The 24,170-nt window shown below is 50.9% G+C and overlaps 1 protein-coding gene across 1 annotated transcript in view; it reads left to right on the plus strand.

Moving 5' to 3' along the window:
- pola1 (polymerase (DNA directed), alpha 1) overlaps nt 1–17,251 on the plus strand; it is a 49,351-nt gene extending 32,100 nt beyond the window's left edge. The window contains exons 27-36 of the mRNA XM_056583981.1: nt 313–345; nt 642–734; nt 971–1,176; nt 1,427–1,559; nt 2,121–2,252; nt 2,615–2,789; nt 4,353–4,534; nt 9,221–9,352; nt 16,316–16,432; nt 17,231–17,251. Coding sequence (XP_056439956.1) covers nt 313–345; nt 642–734; nt 971–1,176; nt 1,427–1,559; nt 2,121–2,252; nt 2,615–2,789; nt 4,353–4,534; nt 9,221–9,352; nt 16,316–16,432; nt 17,231–17,251 — 1,224 coding nt within the window. The remainder of the gene's footprint in view (nt 1–312; nt 346–641; nt 735–970; nt 1,177–1,426; nt 1,560–2,120; nt 2,253–2,614; nt 2,790–4,352; nt 4,535–9,220; nt 9,353–16,315; nt 16,433–17,230) is intronic.
- The last annotated feature ends 6,919 nt before the right edge of the window (nt 17,252–24,170 follow it).

Consider the following 24,170-nt stretch of genomic DNA (forward strand, 5'->3'; position numbering starts at 1 on the left):
GGCTACATGCTTAGCCAGTGCATGTGGGTTTAAAGGCCTGTTGCGCCACGGACTCTAATTGCCCTCTTAGCTAATTATCCTTCATTTAGGGCGAGTCACCTGCTCTGCCCTCCTGAGTAACACTAAGACACACACTCGCACTCCCACATGCATACATTAAGGCACACAAAGGCACACGGCGATCGACGCTCTGCAGAGGGCTAGTCCTTAAGATATTCATTCATTCATGATTGTTTGTTCTTGGTGGAACTGTGCGTGTGTGCGACTGTGTGACGATAAAACTCATGGCCATTTTCCTCCTCTATACTTCAGATCCTTTTGCACACCAAGGACATGGTACAAAAGGTGAGTTATGTTTGAACTAATGTTTACTGCATAGCCTTGAACGCTGTCTATTACTTTGTAAATCTAAATGCGATCCTGAGAAATGGTCAATGTTAATTTGCTACACCCACATGGGACATTGTTGGCATTGGGAAAAGGCGAACCAAAAGGACAGGGGCCATATTAATGTCGCATAATATCTGATAGCACCTTCCAAATATACATGGACTGGGCTCATAGCCCTTCTCATGCGGTGCCAGACTCCCACCGTGCCCCTCCCGCTCACTGGACCCTTCTTGTTCTCCCTCGCGGCTCAGATGAATCTGGAAGTTATTTACGGCGACACAGACTCCATCATGATCAACACCAACAGCCGATCTCTCGAGGAAGTCTTCAAGCTGGGCAACAAGGTGTGTGTGGGGGGGGTGTTTGTGTGTGCGTTAATGTGCTTTTGTTTACATGGTGCAGTCAGAACCCAGTCAATGGGGTTAAAGGTTAAAGCATATAAAGGTACTTGGTGTAGGTACCAGTACGCCCTATACAGGTGTAGTATACCAGTTACATTTCCTTATTAAATGTATTTGATATGTTTTGTGTAGGTAATAAGTATCTGTATTAAACAGTATTTTTTAATGGTGCCCACCAGGTGAAGGCAGAGGTGAACAAGATGTACAAACTGCTGGAGATCGACATCGACGGCGTCTTCAAGTCTCTGCTGCTGCTGAAGAAGAAGAAGTACGCCGCCCTGGTGGTGGAGCAGCTCGGCGACGGCCGCTACAGCACCAAGCAGGAGCTCAAGGGCCTGGACATCGTGCGCAGGGACTGGTGCGACCTGGCCAAGGAGTGCGGCAAGTACGTTCCTGTGGGGCCCCAGAGGTCAAGGCGGGCCGTGACCCCATGCCTCCTGTCTGAGACCCCAGATAGAAGGCTGGAAGGGAGCTGCGACCCGCCAGCTGCTGTTGGTTCCATTCATAAGATTTGTTTGGTTTTGTTAGACAAAAAAGTAATCCAAAATACATTTAGTCTACATGTTTGCTCACTTCCATATAAAGAAACGAAGTTGCAAGTTTGAACCCTAACTCCCTCCTCCCCCTCCTGGCAGCTACGTGATTGGACAGATCCTGTCGGACCAGAGCCGGGACGCCATCGTGGAGAACATCCAGCAGCAGCTGGTGGAGCTGGGGGAGAGGGTGGCCAGTGGAGCCATCGACCACCACCAGTACGAGATCCACAAGGTGATGCCCCCCCCTCGGCCTGGGAGACGTGGTTCACCCCCCCCCCCCCCCCCCCCTCGGCCTGGGAGACGCGGTCCCCCCCCCCTGCTGATTGGGGCCAAAGGGATTCCAGAACCAATCACAGAAGAGACGCCCTGATTAATCAGAATTGAGCAACGGATATTCTCTAAAGTGCATCTCACTCGCTAAGACCGGACGGATAGCAATGTAAATTCTAACAAATTACTCTAATAAGTGCTCTTCAATCTATCATTCAGCACCTTCAAACTTTTTGGTCATTTCTCCAAAATGTGTTGCTTTGATTGTGGTCAGCCTCAGCTGAGGTAGCTTGGGATGCTGAATAACCTGTAAGGGAGAGAAAGAGTCTGAGTGGGCCCATTCCACTGTTGCTCCTCATAGCCTCCTCCAGCTCATCCATCCCGTCCTGTGGGACTCCTCCGTGGGGTTCGTCGTTGTGCTGGCTGTGCAGCCTGCCGTCCTTGGCCTGCCGTCAGCGGTGACCTTGAGCTGGGCTGTTTCATAGGCGTCTCACTCACGTGTTGTTCCTGTTGCACTGTGCAGGCGCTCACCAAGGATCCTCAGGACTACCCGGACAAGAAGAGCCTTCCTCACGTGCACGTGGCCCTGTGGATCAACTCCCAGCCCGGCCGTCGCGTCAAAGCGGGCGACACCATCTCCTACGTCATCTGCCAGGTGGGTGCGCACAGGGACTTCTGTGTGTGTGTGTGTGGTAGTATACCGATGGCACCTGAGGCCAGGTTACTCTCTCTGTGTGTGCGTGTGCGTGTGCGTGTGCGTGCGTGCGTGCCATTGATTGTCAGGTTCCGGACCTCTTGTCACACAGGGGTGTGTACTGCTCGTTCTGCTGCTTAAACTGTAGTCTTGTTTCCATTAGCTTCTTTCTCTGAGAGCTGTACAGTCCATTCATAACACAGCCTCAAAGTGATGACTGATTAATCCACTCCCCTGAGGACCGTTCCCATTAGCATTGGATCCTCCAGATGAGTCGATAAGGAACCCCCTCCTGAACCTTCCCTATGTGCCCCCCCCCCCAGGACGGCTCAGCGCTGGGCCCCAGCCAGAGGGCCTACGCCCTGGAGCAGCTCCAGAAGCAGGCCGGGCTGAGCCTGGACCTCCAGTACTACCTGGCCCACCAGGTCCACCCCGTGGTGGCCCGCATCTGCGAGCCCATCGAGGGCATCGACGGAGTGCTGATCGCCTCGTGGCTGGGTGAGGCCCGTCGCTGCATTAAGGGGGGGCAGTGTTCCTCCCAGGCGTCTGAGGGGACAGGCGGAGATATACAAAGAAGGACCTTTTCTCTTTCTTTTCTTCTTTCTATTACGCAATCTCATCTCTAAAAGAAGGTAAACAAAAACTATCCAGCTGACAAGCAATCTGGAAACACCGCCCAACGCTGTGCATGGCTCCGGCAGAGGGACTCGCTATTTGCAAATCCTATGATTGCCGCCTTCCTGTTTGATGGGGGGGGGGGATACAAAGCTCGAAATGGTGGTCCGTCTGGAGCATGGCAGGGTAGGGCTTACAGCCCCCTAGCCCTGTCCCACAGACAGGCTTACAGCCCCCCTGTCCCACAGACAGGCTTACAGCCCCCTAGCCCTGTCCCACAGACAGGCTTACAGCCCCCTAGCCCTGTCCCACAGACAGGCTTACAGCCCCCTAGCCCTGTCCCACAGACAGGCTTACAGCCCCCTAGCCCTGTCCCACAGACAGGCTTACAGCCCCCTAGCCCTGTCCCACAGACAGGCTTACAGCCCCCTAGCCCTGTCCCACAGACAGGCTTACAGCCCCCTAGCCCTGTCCAACAGACAGGCTTACAGCCCCCTAGCCCTGTCCCACAGACAGGCTTACAGCCCCCTAGCCCTGTCCCACAGACAGGCTTACAGCCCCCTAGCCCTGTCCCACAGACAGGCTTACAGCCCCCTAGCCCTGTCCCACAGACAGGCTTACAGCCCCCTAGCCCTGTCCCACAGACAGGCTTACAGCCCCCTAGCCCTGTCCCACAGACAGGCTTACAGCCCCCCTGTCCCACAGACAGGCTTACGGCCCCCTAGCCCTGTCCCACAGACAGGCTTACAGCCCCCTAGCCCTGTCCCACAGACAGGCTTACAGCCCCCTAGCCCTGTCCAACAGACAGGGGGGATCCCGACCGCTTTACAGGCTGCTGACAGGCTGACCTGTGAAGCCGTCAGGGCGACCGGTATGACCCATAAACACTGGAGCACATGCTTTGGACAGGGAGTCGGTTGGGGGGGGCTGGGGGCGCCCAGGTGTGTGTGGGTCTCTGGTGCGTTGGTGGAAGGGGGTCAGCTTAGCTCAGGAGTTCGAGCGGGTTGCTGATTCGCTCCCCGGCCGCTGAGTGCTGCCCTGCCTGGTCGACTGGGCCGTCGGTGTGAGTGGGGGGATGAGGGTCTGCTCTTAATGTAGTGTCCATGGGATCACACTCTGAGCTGTCCTGGGGCCTTTTTTATAGGACTGCCATGAGGGACAGCAAATGAGTTTAATATAGAAGTCGTGCGTATGGGGCATGTTCTCTGAGTTAGAACCAGTGTTTAAATGTTTTCAGTGTTTCTGTCTTCCCTTTTGATTAATCTCCAATGAAGCTTGTGAACATCCGATGTCTCGGCACCCGAGGCTTCAGCACAGGCTGCTCCCTGGCTCGGGGAACGAATCACAGCTTTGTGACTTCCTTTGGTGACCCTTAACCAGAGCTGGAGCACAGCGTTCAGTCCAGCGTCTCCGGCCCAACATAACCGTAATGCCCCCCATCCCCAGGTCTGGACCCCGCCCAGTTCCGGGCCCACCAGCAGAGCCAGCGGGAGGAGGCGGGGGAGGTCTCCCTGGGGGCGCCGGCCCAGCTGACGGACGAGGAGCGCTACAAGGACTGCGACCACTTCTCCCTGGCCTGCCCGCAGTGCGGCACGGACAACGTGTACAGCAGCCTCTTCCAGGGAGCCGTGAGTGGTAGCCTAGCCTGTTAGCCTAGCCTGTTAGCCTAGCCTGTTAGCCTAGCCTGTTAGCCTAGCCTGTTAGCCTAGCGTGTTAGCCCAGCGTGTTAGCCCAGCGTGGTAGCCTAGCGTGGTAGCCTAGCGTGGTAGCCTAGCGTGGTAGCCCAGCGTGGTAGCCCAGCGTGGTAGCCTAGCCTGTTAGCCTAGCCTGTTAGCATAGCGTGTTAGCCCAGCGTGAGAACCTAGCCTGTTAGCCCAGCGTGTTAGCCCTGCGTGGTAGCCCAGCCCGTAAGCCTAGCTTGTTGGCCTAGCGTGTTAGCCTAGCGTGTTAGCCCAGCGTGGTAGCCCAGCGTGGTAACCTAGCCTGTTAGCCCAGTGTGTTAGCGGTCGGTCGACAACGTCACCGTCCGACCACTTCCTGCAGGGTTCCTGGCGAGCCACACGTTAAAGTGCGACAGGAAAGAGATTTTAAAGTTGTTGTCCTTTTTTAAATGGGCTCGTCCCCAGTCGTAGGATGTTAAGATATATTTGATAGTTTCTACAATGACAGTTTATTTTATTTTCAATTATACTTCGGCCACTTGTCGTTTGTTCCCCGAGCGGTCGTAGCGGTCTTAATGGGCGTTGTTCTAGTTTGAACCGTTTGCTGGTCCGTTGTGCTGTTGCCTCCCTGTTGCACCGTCCATCACAGGTCAGTCATCGGTTGGCCGAAGGCCCCCACCCTGGCTGGAGATCTAGTGTATTGCTCAAGGACACAGCGGCAGCGTGGAAGCTTGATTTGTGTTTGGGGAAAGCCCCCCCCCCTCAGAACCCTTCAGGCCCCCTCCTCCCTAGTCCAGCCCGCACAGATCCTCCTCATGCACAACAATCCATCATCTATACACAACAGCCCATCACCCATACACAACACCTATACACAACAGCCCATCACCTATACACAACAGCCCATCACCCATACACAACAATCCATCATCTATACACAACAGCCCATCACCCATACACAACAGGCCATCACCCATACACAACAGCCCATCACCCATACACAACACCTATACACAACAGCCCATCACCTATACACAACAGCCCATCACCCATACACAACAGCCCATCACCCATACACAACACCTATCACCTATACACAACAGCCCATCACCCATACACAACAGCCCATCACCCATACACAACACCTATACACAACAGCCCATCACCTATACACAACACCTATACACAACAGCCCATCACCCATACACAACAGCCCATCACCCATACACAACACCTATACACAACAGCCCATCACCTATACACAACAGCCCATCACCCATACACAACACCTATACACAACAGCCCATCACCTATACACAACAGCCCATCACCTATACACAACAGCCCATCACCTATACACAACACCCATACACAACACCTATACACAACAGCCCATCACCCATACACAACACCTATACACAACAGCCCATCACCCATACACAACAGCCCATCACCCATACACAACACCTATACACAACAGCCCATCACCTATACACAACAGCCCATCACCTATACACAACAGCCCATCACCTATACACAACACCCATACACAACAGCCCATCACCCATACACAACACCTATACACAACAGCCCATCACCCATACACAACAGCCCATCACCCATACACAACACCTATACACAACAGCCCATCACCTATACACAACAGCCCATCACCTATACACAACAGCCCATCACCTATACACAACACCCATACACAACACCTATACACAACAGCCCATCACCTATACACAACACCCATACACAACAGCCCATCACCCATACACAACAGCCCATCACCTATACACAACAGCCCATCACCTATACACAACAGCCCATCACCCATACACAACAGCCCATCACCCATACACAACAGCCCATCACCTATACACAACAGCCCATCACCTATACACAACAGCCCATCACCCATACACAACAGCCCATCACCTATGCACAACAGCCCATCATCTATACACAACAGCCCATCACCTATACACAACACCTATACACAACAGCCCATCACCCATACACAACAGCCCATCACCTATGCACAACAGCCCATCACCTATACACAACAGCCCATCACCTATACACAACACCTATACACAACAGCCCATCACCTATGCACAACAGCCCATCATCTATACACAGCACCTATACACAACAGCCCATCACCTATACACAACAGCCCATAATCTATACACAACACCCCAGCATCTATACACAACACAATACACGGTGTTGAGGCAACGCATCTGAGGCGGAGACAGCCTCAACGTTGTTTCTTTAATGTTTAATTAGGGGCGTCAGATGTCCTGTGATGGACTCCTGATGACCCAGAGTGTGTTGAGTCTCCGCCTGCTGCTGGACCGCTGCCCAGCTCAGCTCTGTTTTCATTGGCAGAGCTCGGGTTCTGCAACTTACAAACCCTAACCCTGTTGCGCATGGACCACACGCAAACACAAAAACATGCATGCATGTAGATGTAAACACACGCACATGCGCACGTGCATGCGCACAGAGTAGTGCAACCTTGGGCTGACAAGTGGCTACAGATGTGTGTTTGTGTTATCATCTTCTAATGAGAAGGGCACACAGCCTACTCATGTCTCACCGACAGTCATAAAACTAGGATTACCCTCCCACCCCTACAGGCAAAGATAACCAAAGTAATATTAACATGGGGAATGAGTAACCAAATGGATGTCAAGACGAACTCCATTAAACCCACATGTAAATGTGAGACGCGAACACAACCTGAATCCTGATGCCAGACAATTACAAGAACCAAAAGATGTTTGCTCTGTATGCTGACATGGATAGCACACAGTTGACGTTTGAGTTGAGTATACAAGACCAATCAGTTACCTGAAGAAGAAACAATCCTGTCGAAACTATCAAACAACAGCCCTCAGGACGTGGTACCTGGTGTGTGACTGTCTAAGACAACGAGACCTTTGGTTTGGTCAGACCCTCAGACACACACGTTGAGACACCAATAAGTCAGTCAGTTAATTAGGGTGGTTGGCCAGAGGACAGCCCGAGGACAGCCAGGCCTTGACTCTGGGAGGCAGACGCAGGGGAGAGAGGAGCGGCAGAGAGGGAGGCGGGAAGTTATTGCATGGGAGGAATGAGGGAGGGAATTGTAATGATTTGGGGAAGGAAAATAATCTACAAAGAGTTTCTTGTCTATTTGCAGTTTTTGGTTATTCAGTACCATGCTGGTACTGTTTGAGGTTGAGTGACTTGACAAGAGAGACAAAAAAGTCCCTTTTTTGGCAGGTTTACTACCCAGAAAGGCAATGTATATCGTTAGAGGGCCATACTGCCCTGGCTAGAAGATGGGATATGTTGCTGAGACGACGACCGGTTGTGTCCTTGCGAGTTGATAGTTAATGTGGTTTCCCTCCAGCATTTCATGGGTATTCTATATTGGTAATCAAACAGCCAGAAATACATGACTATATTCGTTTCTATCTAACTTTGTCTTTGTATATACCTGCTGCATACATGTTAGTCCATGGGAGGGAGGAGGAAAAGCTGTTATGGGAGTGCTGTGTGGAATGGGTTAGGGCTAGGGAACGGGGAGATAATGACGGGGGGAGATAAGGCAGTAGAGGGCTGGTGGGGGGGGGGGGGGCATGACGGGGAGAGAACAGGGAGGCATTCCGGTAAGGCCTTCGGAAAAAAGACACTTCAACCAAAGGAAAGGAGAGAAGGATTTGTTCAGTGTGTCGGTTTGCAGTATTTAGCCAAATCCTGAATGTGTGCTGGAACAGTGACGCGCGAAGGCTGGGACACGGCTCTGAACAGGAGGGAAAGTGGTGACCTCTTTGGTTTTTTTGGACAGGCCAACCCCGCCGCACCACAAAGGAGATGGTAGAGGGGGTGTCGCAAGCAGACACATCCATACATGTGCGCTGCCGACTCTTAACTCAGAAGCTCTTTCTGTGGCTGTCATCCGCAGCCCAAAAGGAGGTTGCTTCCACACAGAGTGCTTAAGCGGTTCTATTCGGCGTAATCGTTATGCGGCTTGGTTTCTAGTTCTTTTTATTGCATTAACTATAGGTCTGGCTGTCAAGTGGAAGATTTGAAGTGGTTAAGGTCACGTTGACCTGGTTCCTCTGGCCCACCAGACGTTCCCGTTTTCAGGTCGCAGGTGTTCTGACTGCACCGCTGCCTCCCTCCACACGCCCCTTCATGCCTGGCATGTCCTTTGTGAAGGTTGGGGGGGAACGACGCCGCGGGTCGGCCCTAATAGCACCTCAGTGCTGCATGTCTGCAGACGTTGGCTCTTTTGTGGAGGGCTGTTCAGCTAAGTTATGAGGCGTTCCAACCGTCCTCAATGTCTCAGGTCCCGTCGCCCGTTTATCTGGTGCTTAGTGTGGGGCTTGTTTCCAAAGAGGAAGTGTTTTTATTTAGTTTTTCTGAAGATTGTCATTAGGGAGCAGATGAGGCGTCTTGCCCAAGGGTCCCCACTGCTCAGACGTTGGGGTTTGAACCCAGAACCTCCACTATCCAACCGCTTTAGTGACCCCTTTTAGGTCGCTCTTACCCCTGGTGCGGACGTTCTTGTTTTCTAAATAAACGTTAGCAATTCACAAAGTCCTCGGCGTAACTGAATGTCCCCGGCGCGACGGGCTGTGTTTCCCCCAGGGCCAGACGCTGGAGCCGGGGCTGATGCGCTGCTGCCACGCCCCCTGCGGAGCCCGCCTCATCGACTACCACGCCAACATCAGCAACAAGCTGCTGCTCGACATCCGCAAACACATCAAGAAGTACTACAGTGTGAGTATTGGGTTGTTGCAGTGGGGGGGGGGGGTGTTCCTGATTATTGCTACTCGGGTTGGTTCTGTTGTTTAGCATTATTCTCCTGAATACACAGAAGACTTCCTCCTGTTCAGCGTCACACACAGGCCCCCCCATACCCCCCCCCCCCCATACCCACCCCCTCCCCACCTGCAGGGCAGTAAATGGACTTAATTTAGTTTCAATTTAGACTCCATTCATTCCCTAATGCTTCAGCTTGTGCCGTACCCGAGGCAGCCAGCTGTTCTCACTCTCTTCCTCTCTGTCTCCCTCTCTCTCTCTCGCTCTCCCTCTCTCTCTCTGTCTCCCTCTCTCTCTGTCTCCCTCTCTCTCTGTCTCCCTCTCTCTCTCTGTCTCCCTCTCTCTCGCGCTCTCCCTCTGCTATACAGTCGGTTTAAATGTGAACCTTATTTGAGGCTTTGAAGGGCGCAGCACTGAATGTGTGCATTTAAATTCCATTTCATAAACACAATCTATTATTAATCAGTGAATGGCTGAGGCTACTGTACATGGTGATTCATGGCATTGTGAACCGGAGGAAGAATAAGTCAAAACCAGCAGGAGAATGCAGCGCAGGCCGTGAACATGTACTCAGGTTTACAGATAAGACTGCCTTCTAAATTGTACAATTAGATCAACAATGGCCATTTAATACCAGATGGTCCTGGTTAATGCTAGAACAAGCTTTTAATTAGATTCTTTGAAAGTATATCAAAGGTTCATTTATTAACCATTCATGAATATTGGATAATTGAGTAATAAACGTTATTTAGCAATAGCAGAGGGGTCAGAGTTTGTAGGTTAGGGTTAACCAATACTCTTACCCTAGGTAGCTGGACCTGAGTTAATGCTTATTACTGCATTAACCAATGTTAATGAATAATTAATTAATTAATGTTAGGTAAGGTGAAATGGCACACTAGCCAGCCGTGTCTTAACCCGTATGCATTGCGGGAGTTCATGCTAGTTCTGTTTAGTCATTAAGCGGACATGAATCCTAAATGAGTAACGATGTATTCACATCCAGGTAATGAAGGAGTTGCACATCTTACTCCAGGAGGCCTCCTGGTAGGGTGCAGTCTGGGGAGTGAAGGCTGGAAGTACAACACCTTAGCCTGGACACTTGTTTTTTAGGGGGTCCCTCTTTCGGGGTCATGCAGACCCCCGCCTGGGCAGAGTGTGAATCTAGCTGCTGGGTAACGTTGGGTAACGTCACTTCTGTTGGTATCTGAAGCGAGATCCCAAACAGAGTCCGCTCGCCCCTCCGTTCCGCGCTTCGTGCATCCAGTAAAGACCATCGTGAACGCAGCGCAACGCCCACCCACCAAGCCCTGGTCGGTGATTGGTTGGAATACTATTTATTTTGGTTTTGAGTGGTTGGTAGTACCATTTGTTTTTGTGTGCGATCTCGGAGAATAGGCTGCCAACAGAGACGCATTTTTTTGCCGGCCTGCTTATGGGGCGGGCAGCTAGCGGAGCGGGAGGAAAGATCAGATGAATGTGATCATTATGCTTCGGCCTAGCATCGCTGATACAACCTTTAAGGGTGAAATGGTTTGTGAACAGAGGGTGATAAAGAGCGCCGTCAGTGGCCCTCAAGGCCCTCAAGGCCCAGGGCGTTCTCTAATGTATTGAGTGTTGAAGAACCCTCTCCATCGGGACGTCCCTCCCCTGAAGTCCTTTAGACCCACCGTCTCGCCCCGGCTTTCTTTCAGGTACAGACTGTACCTGCACCGCCGGTGGGGACAGACTGCACCTCCATCTGTCACCTGACGAGCGCCGCCATGTGTGCCGGGCCAACGAGGGCATTCCAGCGTTGTCTCTCTGGCTCTCTGCAGCGCTGTTGCTGGCTCAGTCTGGCTGTCATGGTGGCGGCTTGTAACACCTTGGGTCTAGAGCGAGTGGAATGCTCTCTGTTTGAAAGGCCGAGACGGTGTGTGTGTGTAGTTGGATTCAGGGCTGGGTTGAGGGGCAGGGGGGGTACACTCCCACAGTGCTGAACAGAAATCAATTAGTGCAGAGAATGTGTGGGGAGTGAGCCCCTAAACCCCTTTGTTGCAACCTGTGAAACAGCTGCTACCACTGAATACACACACACACACACACACACACACACACACACACACACACACAGTGGGGCGATGAGGGGTAATATTGTGTAATTAAGGATTCCTTTCAGGCCAAGGGAGAGTTCAAATAGAACTGTTTGTCGGCCAGATAGAGTGAAAGGCCTGTACCTCTGTGTGTGTGTGGTTATATATGTGTTAGCCTCTCTAGCCACGACCACAGGGCCATTAATCATTACTGGGATTACCTCCCAACGCTTCCACCAGCCCTCCCCACCGCTTCCATTACCCATGAACCAGCACCCAGGGCCTCTACAAACACTTGTTTCTCCCTCCCCTCCCCCCCCCACCTTCCACTGTCTTTGGCAAAATGGTAGTCACTCGTTCTCTGTCCAACAACCCCCCCTCCCCTTCCTCCCCCTCCTGTCTAACCACCGTTGCCATGGCGTTTAACAAATTATTGCAATTACCCTCGTCATGTGGGTCGCCCCTGGAGACCCGAGGGGCGGGGGGAGAAAAGAGGGAGAGAAAGGGAGAGAAAGGAGGAGAAAAGAGGGGGAGAGAGGAGAAAAGAGGGAGAGAATGGAGGAGAAAAGAGGGAGAGAAAGGGGGAGAAGAAAGGAGGAGAAAAGAGGGAGAGAAAGTGGGAGAAAAGAGAGAGAGAAAGGGGGAGTAAAGAGGGGGAGAAAGGAGGAGAAGAGGGGGAGGGAAGACCAGGGAGGGGATAATCCTGTTTTGAACAAAAGGTCAGATTGTTGAATGGAGATGCTTTGATTAAGCAGAGGATGTACAAAGTGGAACGGTTTGGCTCCAATTCAGGGTGGGTGTAGGTAGGTAGGGGTGTGTGTGTGTGCGTGGGGGGGGGGGGGGGGGGTTTAGGTAGGGGTGTGTGTGTGTGCGTGGGGGGGGGGGGGGTTTAGGTAGGGGTTTGTGTGTGGGTGTGGGAGGGGCTGGTTTTTCAGGCCTATTCAGGTTGGAGCTGAAAGTGTTGATTGCCGAGGCACAAAGCCAGTAGGAGAGCCCACCAGTCCCGGTCTTTGAGGGGGGAGCGTGTGCGTGTGTCTGTGCGTGTTGGCACATTTCAGGTGAATTCCATCGGTAAAGACAATCAGTGTGCGTTAATTTAAATTATCTTTACCATTCACTGACATGCGTGATGAGAAAACGGGTGAATTAGAGATTTATACGATACAACATGAGAGCCAACCCTGCTAGGAGATACGCCTGGGTCCTAAACAGAGTCCAGCTAGAGAAGGTCCAGACTCGCCTTCACTGGAGAGAGGCCACAGACCTAGATCTACGGTGAGGGTCAGTCCTGGCGTTGGGTGGGTGTGTGTGTGTGTGTGTGTGTGTGTGTGTGGCTCCAGACGATGTGTCTTGCGACGGAGGGGGGAGTCACTGCCCTGGTCTTGCCTCTGTTTGGTTAAATTATGTGGAACTCATTTGACGTCTGCATTCAGCGTGTCAGGTATCCACTGCTGTAATTATGCAATTATGGGCCTTTATTCTGCGACGCGTCCGACTGTAGCCACCTCCAGTCTCTGTGCTCCCTCCCCACTAACACTCGCGTTCATACACACTCTGGTACACACACTCTGTGCTCCCTCCCCACTAACACTCGCGTTCATACACACTCTGGTACACACACTCTGTGCTCCTTCCCCACTAACACTCGCGTTAATACACACTCTGGTACACACACTCTGTGCTCCTTCCCCACTAACACTCACGTTCATACACACTCTGGTACACACACTCTCGCTAAATGCCTTAATTAGATGTGGGTTTTTTCTCCCCTCAATGCGCTCCATGCTTTAGTTTCCTTTCTGTCTGTCATACCCGCCTCAATTAAGTGTGTGTGTGTTTTTCAGGGCCAAGCGTCCATGGCTCTCATGCAGGGGTGTGTGTGTGCAGGTAGGGTGTGTGTGTGCAGGTAGGGTGTGTGTGTGCAGGTAGGGTGTGTGTGTGCAGGTCAGCCGAGTCACTGATCCAAGATACTCTGCTGCAATATTTAGACCGGACCCTTCTTTTAAAAAGTAGATCTGGCATTTATCATATTATTTAATTGTGCCATTAATATTAATGTATCATTTGAATGATTATGCTGATAAAAACCTGTGATCAAGGAGACAATGTAGGGTTGTGGCCTTAATAGCTCAAGGACATCCCATGGGAACAGCAATGTGTACCTAGTCTGTCACTGGGAACCAAAAGGAAATATTGAGATCAAATGCAAATAATAATGTAAGCAGCACAATGAAAAACGCACACAGTGAACTTATCTCCCATTTCCGTGGTGCATTGTCCTCGCCCGGCGTTATCAGTGCGTGGCAAGCGCTCGGGTTTCCCATGATGCCTTGCAGTCTTTTTGCTAAAGTGTTGGGATAATTAGTCTTCCTGGTTCATGGATCTGTTGGTAAAGCTGTGAACCTGCAGACGTGGGTGTTTGAGCGTGTTAGAGGGGTGTGTGTGTGTGTGTGTGTGTGTTAGAGGAGATTGGCTGTGTGTGTGTTTTAGAGGGGATTGGCTGTGTGTGTGTCTGTGTGTTAGAGGGGAGTGTGTGTGTGTGTGTTCGAGGAGATCGGCTGTGTGTGTCTGTGTCTGTGTGTGTGTGTGTGTGTGTGTGAGAGGGGATTTGCTGGGGGTTTGTGTGTGTGTGTTAGAGGAGATTGGCTGTGTGTGTGTGTGTGTGTGTGTGTGTGTGTGTGTTAAAGGGGTTTGGCTGGGGGTTTGTGTGTGTGTGTTAGAGGGGGGTTTGTGTGTGTGTGTGTTAGAGGGGGGTTTGTGTGTGTGTGTGTGTGTGTTAGAGAGGGGTTTGTGTGTGTGTGTGTGTGTTAGAGGGGGGTTTGTGTGTGTGATGGTGTGGTAACGATCAGGGTTAGCCTCCTGACTCTTGTGTCGTCTCGGCGGTTCATTTTCAGATTACAACCGTCTTGCTGTCCTGGTAAAGATAAATTGAAACTGCGTATTGAGGGTCCACCTCAATGATTAACACAGAACACAGAACCCTGCTGTGGACCGTAATGGTTGTTTGTTTTCAAGGTAAATTTGCCGACTGGTGAAGATGTGTGTGGATGTACAAGACGTACCGGCCACGGCTGCAGTCGGCTGTAGAGTTAATGATTCAGGGCTGGTTGAAGTAAAAAAGATGATCATTTAATCGCTTTGATTTGGATTGTGAATGTTATTGCTGATACATTCCTGTGCAAAACATCATCGGTGTTGGCCATCTTTTGGCCAACGCTGGTCCAGGCTGGTCCAGGCTCACCTGGTCCAGCAGACCTTTAGTCTAACGCTGGTCCAGGCTCACCTGGTCCAGCAGGCCTTTAGTCTAACGCTGGTCCAGGCTCACCTGGTCCAGCAGGCCTTTAGTCTAACGCTGGTCCAGGCTCACCTGGTCCAGCAGGCCTTTAGTCTAACGCTGGTCCAGGCTCACCTGGTCCAGCAGACCTTTAGTCTAACGCTGGTCCAGGCTCACCTGGTCCAGCAGGCCTTTAGTCTAACGCTGGTCCAGGCTCACCTGGTCCAGCAGACCTTTAGTCTAAAGTGTGCGGACGCGCCAAGAGAAGGCATTGTAGAAAAGCCATTCAAAGTAGAGGACGGCTGGTCTGTCATTAGTTGGCATTACCCCCCTCCCCCCCTTGGTAATGACGGGTCATAAAAGGCGTGTGTGTTCACAGAAGGGTGGGGGGGTTGGGCCACGGCTAACCACAGCACCTGCCTCCGGCTTACCCCGGGGGGCGCTGATGACGGAGACGTCAACAGAGAGCGGTGGATACAGAAGGTGGGAGCCGGTTGAGGATGGCAGAAGGGTTCCGTCTGCGTTGGGGAGAACCGGGGGACACGTAGCTCTGGAAGGGTTTCACTGGAGCACATGTCTGGAACTATAAATCGCTGGTTCTGGATGGAGCAGGTTTGGCGAGTGCGGCAGGTGGAACCCGTCCGCAGATGTCATTCTCCCTCCCCGGCATGGGCCCTTGAAGTTCGTCCTCTTCTCCTGCCCAGCAACCTCCCACCATCTTGACCCCTGCTCCTCAATCCTCACCTTTTACATTCTGCCATTATGTGTCCAACATTTATATATATTAAAAAAAAAGAATATATCTATATATATTTTTACGTACAAATTTGAAGTTTACGATATCTATAATCATTCGCTTGATTTGATGCAGCCAATAGGAGTGGTAATTATAAAAAAATACTTGTATATTTATTAGGGGTTTAACGATACACAAAAGTCACGATTCTGTACATACCTCGGTTTTTAAGTCACGGTTCGGTATGATTTTCGTTACAGAAGGATTAAAAGAAACCAAACATACATTTATTTTTTATCATTTATAACAAGCAAAATTTGGGTTTTTAACAAACTTTCAACAATAAATACAAAAAAGTAGGTCAATACTGCTGAAAAGGAACAATTTACAGACAAGTTAATTTTTGATTTCATTTTGATTTATTAAATTGTATCAAACAAATGTCTTGCACACATGAAAAGACATCAAATACAATTGAGGATAAAAACACAATAAAGTCCAGGACTTATTTCCATTGTGTTCCTCAATACAAAACATCACGACAAGACGAGACACACAGAGTGTGATAATCAATAAATCATTAAAAAGAAAAAATCAGTACGCACCTAAACAAAACGTGCATGGAACTGTTAGACCGTACCGAAAAAATGTCGGTACGGTATGTATCGTTACATGTTACTAATATTTATACATGAAAGATTGTCCCCTTGATGAAAGCACTGGGGCTAATCTCTCTTTCTGTGTCTCTTCCTCTCTCTCTCTGTCTCTGTCTGTCTCTCTCTGTCTGTCTCTCTGTCTGTCTCTCTCTGTCTGTGTCTGTCTCTGTCTCTCTCTCCTAGGGATGGCTGGTTTGTGAGGACCAGGCCTGCCAGAACAGAACCAGGCGTTTGCCCATCTCCTTCTCTCGCCATGGGCCCATCTGCCCCGCCTGCACCAGGGCTACACTCAGACCAGAGGTAACACACACCCACATGTACACACACACACACACACACACACACACACACACACACGTACACACGTACACACACATGTACACACACATGTACACACACACACACACACCCACATGTACACACACACACACACACAGGCTGCATCAGATGAAGTGAGTGACTGATCTCTGAACAGAGCGCTCACCCTTGCGGTCTGAACCCGCTGACTTGTACTGAACACGTTTAGATTGAATAACTCCATTTTCCCAGGTGGTGGTGCTATAGAGCTAAAGTTGCACCTTTTTTATATAGATAATATCTCCAATGTTCACCACACTTGCAGACACTGTTTTCATTGGCATTCAGCTATCCTATTTTTTGTCTTCATTCAGAGCTGCCGTGTATCTAGGGGCCCCATGTCCCACTTTGTGCATGTTCGTTTGCATTGGTTCCCGGCACTGGGCATCCAGGTTGAGGTGTTCCCTTTGGAGAGCTTCCAGCCATCTGTTTTATGCCTGCGCAACACTTTGTTAGCTTGACCACTGGATTTAAAAGAAAAGCTGCCTTGTTCAATTTGCTGTGATGGTTCAATCAATGTTTTGTTCAGTCTCACTATTCATGGCAAACCTCCACACAGCACTCTTTTCTGTCTTACATGTGGCACTCTGTGCCCAGTTTCTTTCCCTCCCCCCCCGTCCCTCTCTCGCTCCCTCTTTATCTCTCTCACTTTTTTATCTCGCTCTCTCTCTCTTCTGCTCGATCTCTCTTTCTCTATCTCTCTTTATCTCTCGCCTCTCCCTGTTGCTTTGCTGGGTCTAGCTCTGTGGCGACAGGTTGTAAACCAGAAGACCAATTTGTCCTGTCACCATAGCCACTTAGGCGTCCATCGCTGGGCCTGAGGGGCCTGGCACTTTAAACTGATGGCTGAATAAAACATTTAACTCTCGGTGCCCGCTGGCCCCTACCTGCGCTCTGCCTCCTCTGCCGCCTAGTTTCTACCCATTTCTTCCTCTTGCTCCCTCTCTCACTTGCACACACCTTTCAGGGCTCTAAACTAACATTTTTCACTGGTTGCACTGGTGCGCCTAACTTTTTTTCTTAGGTGCACCAGCACAAAAGTTAGGTGCACCCAAATTGTCGACCATATCGCATTCAACACTGCAGTTTTACAGGTTCACGTTTTTTAAATAGCTGTCCATGTAGGCAATATTGACTTGTAAGTGATGAACTAAGAATCTGGTCAACCTAATGTTCTTTATTTGAATATTTGCACAAGAAAGGTAATTTCACTGAAACATTTTGGTGATTTAAGTGCTTCACTGAGCTGCAATTTAAACTTAAAACATCTGAAGATAAATGAAATAAAAAGAAAATCTAAATTAAAAGTGCAAGTGTTTTAAACTGAAACTTCAAACTGAACATCTCATGGCTCCAGGTCTTATGGACTATCCTCAATTGCAGTCACATGCCCCTCTGATGGCCAACTCATGTAGTTTGGCCTTCTTGATCTTTGGCAATAGCCCGGGCTATTATTTGTTTTCTATCACTGAACTTTCGAACAAAACTCTTGCTCAGCAACGATGGGAAATAGCCTACTATCAAATGCATTATTTAAACCAGTATGAATATTACCGTAGGCCTATATGTTTACCAGGCAATTGAATAACGCCTGCACACACACACAGGCACGCACGCACGCACGCACGAACACGCAGAGTGGTAATCGGGAGAGTTGGGAGAATTCCCGGTGGCCCGTTAACGTTTCAGGCGGCGCCGGGTCAACGTCGCAACCAATTCCGTTTTGTCTAGAGGGGAGTAACTGAGCGCCCCCTCCCGAAGTGGAACAGCCCAGGTCGGCCTTGAACTGCGATTGGTCAGAAAGACGTAACAGCTAATGACAACATTGAACTCTCATGCAGGCTCGAACAGAGTGACACACAAACACACACATCGTTTTTCATCCACTCCGTATCCAGCTTATTCCATGCTTAAAGCACCCAGGCTACTATGCGGCGAGCTGGGGCTCTCATGTTCTCCCCTGCGGTGTATACCTTGTCCGCATCCCCTGCCATCCAGTTGTCATACGATTCATGCAGACTGGTTTTCAACGGCTGATTCCATGGATGTAGCCTACTTTGCGTGTGCCGTGTTTTCCCGCCGATGTGGCGAAGCTGTATGGTTATGCTGTTGAGAGCTTAAATAAATGCACGATATAAGTTGACTGAACAATTATTGAAGTTTAACATTTTGTTCAGCAAATTTGACAACTGACAGATGCAATATTGTAGCCAGTGAAAATCGCAAAATTCTGACGAGCATTCTTAAATGAAGTAGAATAAACAGGAATATCTGGACCACGGCCAATCAGAGGGGGGTCCCGCTCTTCATTATCTCTGATTGGTTTGGACCATGATATGGGCCTTTCAGAGTCGCAGAGTTTTTTTCTTTTTGAACGGCTGGTTGCACCGGTGCGACCTCCGATTTTTTTTAGTCGCACCATTGAGAAATTAGGTCGCATGTGCGACCAAATTGGTCGCACTTTAGAGCCCTGCCTTTACCTTTGCTTGAGTTCCCCCTCATGTGCTTTTAAGGTGGACTGATTGATATTGACAGAATGACGGCCGCAATTGTGATTTTTTAACTTGATCTAATATTTGAATCTTGATTGACAGAAATGTCAAAGTTTATTGATTAAATAAATGGGTGAAATGCATGTATTGGTGGTCAAACTGGTAGCGGAGTGAATCAATTGAGCATACTTTTACTTGAGGCTGCCCTCGCTGAGGGCTGGTATGTCTGATATGTATTGTAAATGGTGTCAGAGTACTCTGTACAGCCAGTCCTAGTCTTTTACAGTCACGGCTGCTCCTGGACTTCAGTTGGCCTTGCCCCGCGAGCCATCCAGGCTTAAACCTGATCCTATAAATTAACCTTTTTTGTGGGTTTGCTTTTTTCCTTTTTGTTTGATTTGTTCGGTCCAACGCTGCCCAGCCAAAGACATGTGGCTGAATCACTGTCTCTTATTGGCTTTGAAACTGGTTATTTTTTATCAGACACGTAAAAGTCAAGTGCAGCATAACAACATATTATGCAGACTTCGGAGTCTCACTACGTGATCGTGGCAGCAGGTAGAGCACACTGTTAAATTGACTCGTGGCCCATACTAAATTAAACCTTCAGCTTACCTCAATATACATAATGCATAATAAATATGACCCACTTAGCTCTCATGGCTGCATGCTAATTGGCACGGAGACGTACTGTTGTTTCCAACTGACTATGAATATGGGCAACAATTTAAATTCAATTTGCCTAATAGTAGGCCTGATAGGCAGGCCTAATTTTATATATGATATATTTGATGTATTCATGTATTTAAATTAGGATATGGGGTGTATTTGTTTGTATTTGGACGGTGGCTCGATGGATTGTCTAATGTTACGATGGTGTCGTTTCAGTCCTGCCTGTGACTCCTCCATGTTTTCCTTTTTTCCATCTTCTCCCCTGCATCACGCTACATTTACCATCGCTGTGGGTGTTACGTCTCTGCTCTCGCTCTCGCTCCCTCTCTCTCTCGCTCTTGCTCTCTCGCTTTTGCTCTCTCTCTCGCTCTCTCTCTCTGGACACAGAATCAGAGCGTGATCTGATCTCCATGTAATGGGAGAGTAATAGGCACTCTGCCTTGATTGGTTGGTAATTCGAGGGAGTTATGCACAGGTGCAATTTGTAATATTTTCAGTAAATTAAATTTCTTTCTTTCTCTTTTTTTCTCTGAGCCTCTCTCTCTCGCTCCTCGTCTGGCTCTTCTCTGCGCTCGCCATACGTACCCTTCTGTTTTCAGTTCCATGCGTCTGTCCAGAGCTTTGTTCCCCATCCTCCTCTCCTCTTTCAACCGCTCCAGCCTCCTTCTCTCCTCCCCAGTTTCCTTCTCTCTGTTCCTCCATCCCTCCACAGCTCTCGCTCTCTCTCTCGCTCTGTCTGTGTGTGTGTAAGTGTGTGCGTGTGTGCCTGCCTCTCTCACCCTCGTTTTATTGATGTACGCTCAGGCTCCCATTAGTGCTCCTTTTTCCCTCTAGTGGAAATTGCAGCATGTTAATTTTCACACAAATTACGGCAATAGCAGGTATCTCTATTTGATACATTATAGCGGGAGCAATCAGAGATAATTGAGTGCCTTTCAGAGGGAGACGGCTGCATTCAGCGCTGGCTCAAAGCCGCCCCATTATCGCCTAATCGCTCTTTAAACACTGAATTTCGCCGAACAAAAATTCTTGTCATGATTTTGCTTAAGTGTATTTGGAAATCACAGTCCTTTGAGCGAGGATAATTGAAATCAAATCCCTTTCACTGGAGCTGACATTTCTACATTTCCCCCCCAATTGAAATTAATTTCAAAAATTGAGCATGAATATCTTCAAATAGCAGGCAATTATGCCTTTCAATGGGAAGAAATTACCGGTGCTGAATCGTCGGAGGCTTGCGGACGAGAGCACCAGTTAAATGCCTTTGTTTCCCGCCGTGTTTGCCTAGTAAAGATTTACATATATTGACTCATTATGGTGTCTTGTGAGGCTGATCGGTGCGAAGACCACAACCGGCAATAAGGCTTCTAAAGGAGCTCGAGAGTTTAGAGGCTTGTTGCCCTCGCTGCAGCTCGGGGAAATGTATGTTTTCTCTCTCTCTCTCTCTATTGCTCTCTCTTTCTATCGCGCTCTCTCACTTTCTCTCTCTCGCCCCTTCTCCCTCTCTCGCCACCTCTCCCTCTCTCGCCCCCTCTCCCTCTCTCTCGCCACCTCTCCCTCTCTCTCGCCCCCTCTCCCTCTCTCTCGCCCCCTCTCCCTCTCTCTGAGCGTCCCCCCCCCCAGCAGCTGCCACTTGTGTGGGGGCTGGATATTGATGGTTGTGTATTTAGTGCAGCAGGCACATTTGCAACTGAGCCGTTGAGCACTGGGTTGCAGAGGTGGAGTGCAGCACGGAGGCCTTGTTTGTGTTGTCTCTGCAGTGATATTTTGGTCTGGAGACTATTTAAACATGATCCAAGACAAGTTATCCAAGTTGGGTGACTTCAATTGGACGGACACACACACACACACACACACACACACACACACACACACACACACACACACACACACACACACACACACACACACACACACACACACACAGTGGCGTCCACGGAGTCGACAGCTTTCCATTGGACACGCCAGTGGAGAACTTCAGGAGAACCAGCGTGGATGTGGTTCAGATGGGGGGGGCCAGAGTGGATGTGGTTCAGATGGGGGGGGGCCGGAGTGGATGTGGTTCAGATGGGGGGGGGGCCGGAGTGGATGTGGTTCAGATGGGGGGGGGGCCGGAGTGGATGTGGTTCAGATGGGGGGGGGGCCGGAGTGGATGTGGTTCAGATGGGGGGGGCCAGAGTGGATGTGGTTCAGATGGGGGGGGGGCAGAGTGGATGTGGTTCAGATGGGGGGGGCCGGAGTGGATGTGGTTCAGATGGGGGGGGCCGGAGTGGATGTGGTTCAGATGGGGGGAGGCCGGAGTGGATGTGGTTCAGATGGGGGGGGGGCCGGAGTGGATGTGTTCAGATGGGGGGGGCCAGAGTGGATGTGGTTCAGATGGGGGGGGGGCCGGAGTGGATGTGGTTCAGATGGGGGGGGCCGGAGTGGATGTGGTTCAGATGGGGGGGGCCGGAGTGGATGTGGTTCAGATGGGGGGAGGCCGGAGTGGATGTGGTTCAGATGGGGGGGGGGGGCCGGAGTGGATGTGGTTCAGATGGGGGGGGCCAGAGTGGATGTGGTTCAGATGGGGGGGGGGCAGAGTGGATGTGGTTCAGATGGGGGGGGGCCGGAGTGGATGTGGTTCAGATGGGGGGGGCCAGAGTGGATGTGGTTCAGATGGGGGGGGGCCGGAGTGGATGTGGTTCAGATGGGGGGGGGGGGCCGGAGTGGATGTGGTTCAGATGGGGGGGGGGCCGGAGTGGATGTGGTTCAGATGGGGGGGGGGCCGGAGTGGATGTGGTTCAGATGGGGGGGGGCCGGAGTGGATGTGGTTCAGATGGGGGGGGGGCCGGAGTGGATGTGGTTCAGATGGGGGGGGGGGCCGGAGTGCTGGCTCTATTGTGAGACGGACACTTTGAGACTGTTGCTCTGTGCTTTAGTGATTGTGGCCATTTGTGTGATTTAGCTTCTCTTTCTCCTGCTTTTATCTTCATGTATCCCCTAAACAGCGCCCCCCAGAGGCACACCAAGGCCTGAGCGGACAGCGCCCTGCGCCAGGGCCGCGGGGGGGTCACCTGGCCACGGCCGCGGGGGGGTCACCTGGCCACGGCCGCGGGGGGGTCACCTGGCCACGGCCGCGGGGGGGTCACCTGGCCACGGCCGCGGGGGGGTCACCTGGCCACGGCCGCGGGGGGGTCTCCTGGCCACGGCCGCGGGGGGGTCACCTGGCCACGGCCAGCACAGCGTTCTGGATGCATGCTTTCATTAGGGTGGGGGTTGTTTGGGGGGGCAGGTGGGGAGGGAGGGAGGGAGGGTCTATTGGATGAAAAGGGAGTCACAGGAGCAGGTTGGGGGGGGGGGGGGGCTCCTACCCGCCCGGGAGAGAGGCAATTTCACAGCTGGTTTGCTCCTTAGGCAGTCAGGCTGAAAATACTGCAGATTTGTGGAGCAAATTGAAATGGTGTCAGTGCAGGAACAAAGCGCTTGTGTGTGTGTGTGTGTGTGTGTGTGTGTGTGTGTGTGTGTGTGTGTGTGTGTGTGTGTGTGTGTGTGTGTGTGTGTGTGTGTGTGTGTGTGTGTGTGTGTGTGTGTGTGTGTGTGTGTGTGTGTTAGAGGTAGGAAGAGTTGAGGGGCTCTAAATTCAATAACTACCTGTAACATTTTAGCCCTGCCTTTCTGACACCTGTCAGTCAATTGCTGCAAACTGTGTGTGTGTTTCTAAATGTGTGTGTGTGTGAGTGTGTGGTGTGTGTGTTTCTAAACGTGTGTGTGTGTATTTTATTTGAGCACGGAGGAATTACTGTGCGCAGTCGGTGCCAGCCCGGCTGCTTCTACCTTGGCAACAGTAGCCGAGGCTCCATTATGGGATGGCATGGCTCGGTTGTTGACCCGACCTGCGCATCGCTGGTCAACAGCTGTGCATGTCATGCGGGCAGCAATAGAAAGCCATTAAACACTCACTATCTCTCCCCCTCTCACGCGCGCGTGCACACGCGGCTGACACACTTAGTCTCTGTTCGGTTGCGTCAGGTGCTAATGCCAGTTGATTATGTGGCAGCATTTAAAACTGAAATTACAATTATGCACATAGCCAATTGACAGGTATAATGGGCGCGGGACACACGCGCTCCGAGGACGTGTGCGGCTCGTCTTCCTGCGGGATAATGAAGCGCTGTGCACACACCTGATGGCAGTGTGGGGTCGCAGCGCGGCCTCTTCAGCGGAGCGGGGGGATGACGAGCCAATAACTGCAATTAAACGTGCAGTATAATGGCTAATCAAATTGACAGCCTTGGGGTGCGCGTGCCTCTCTCACAATGGCTTATCACAACAAACTATTATGAGGGAGGGGGCTCTGGGCCGCCGCCGCCGCCGCCCCGCCGCCGCCGCCGCGCGCTCTTTCCTTTGTTTTTTTCTCTCTCTCTCTCTCTCTCTCTCTCTCTCTCGCTCTCGTTCTATCTCTCGTTCTATCTCTCTCTCTCTCTCTCTCTCTCTGTCTCTGTCTCTGTCTCTGTCTCTGTCCTCTGTCTCTGTCCTCT

The sequence above is a fragment of the Gadus chalcogrammus genome, chromosome 23 (assembly GCF_026213295.1).
Source record: "Gadus chalcogrammus isolate NIFS_2021 chromosome 23, NIFS_Gcha_1.0, whole genome shotgun sequence".
Classification (NCBI taxonomy): domain Eukaryota; kingdom Metazoa; phylum Chordata; class Actinopteri; order Gadiformes; family Gadidae; genus Gadus; species Gadus chalcogrammus.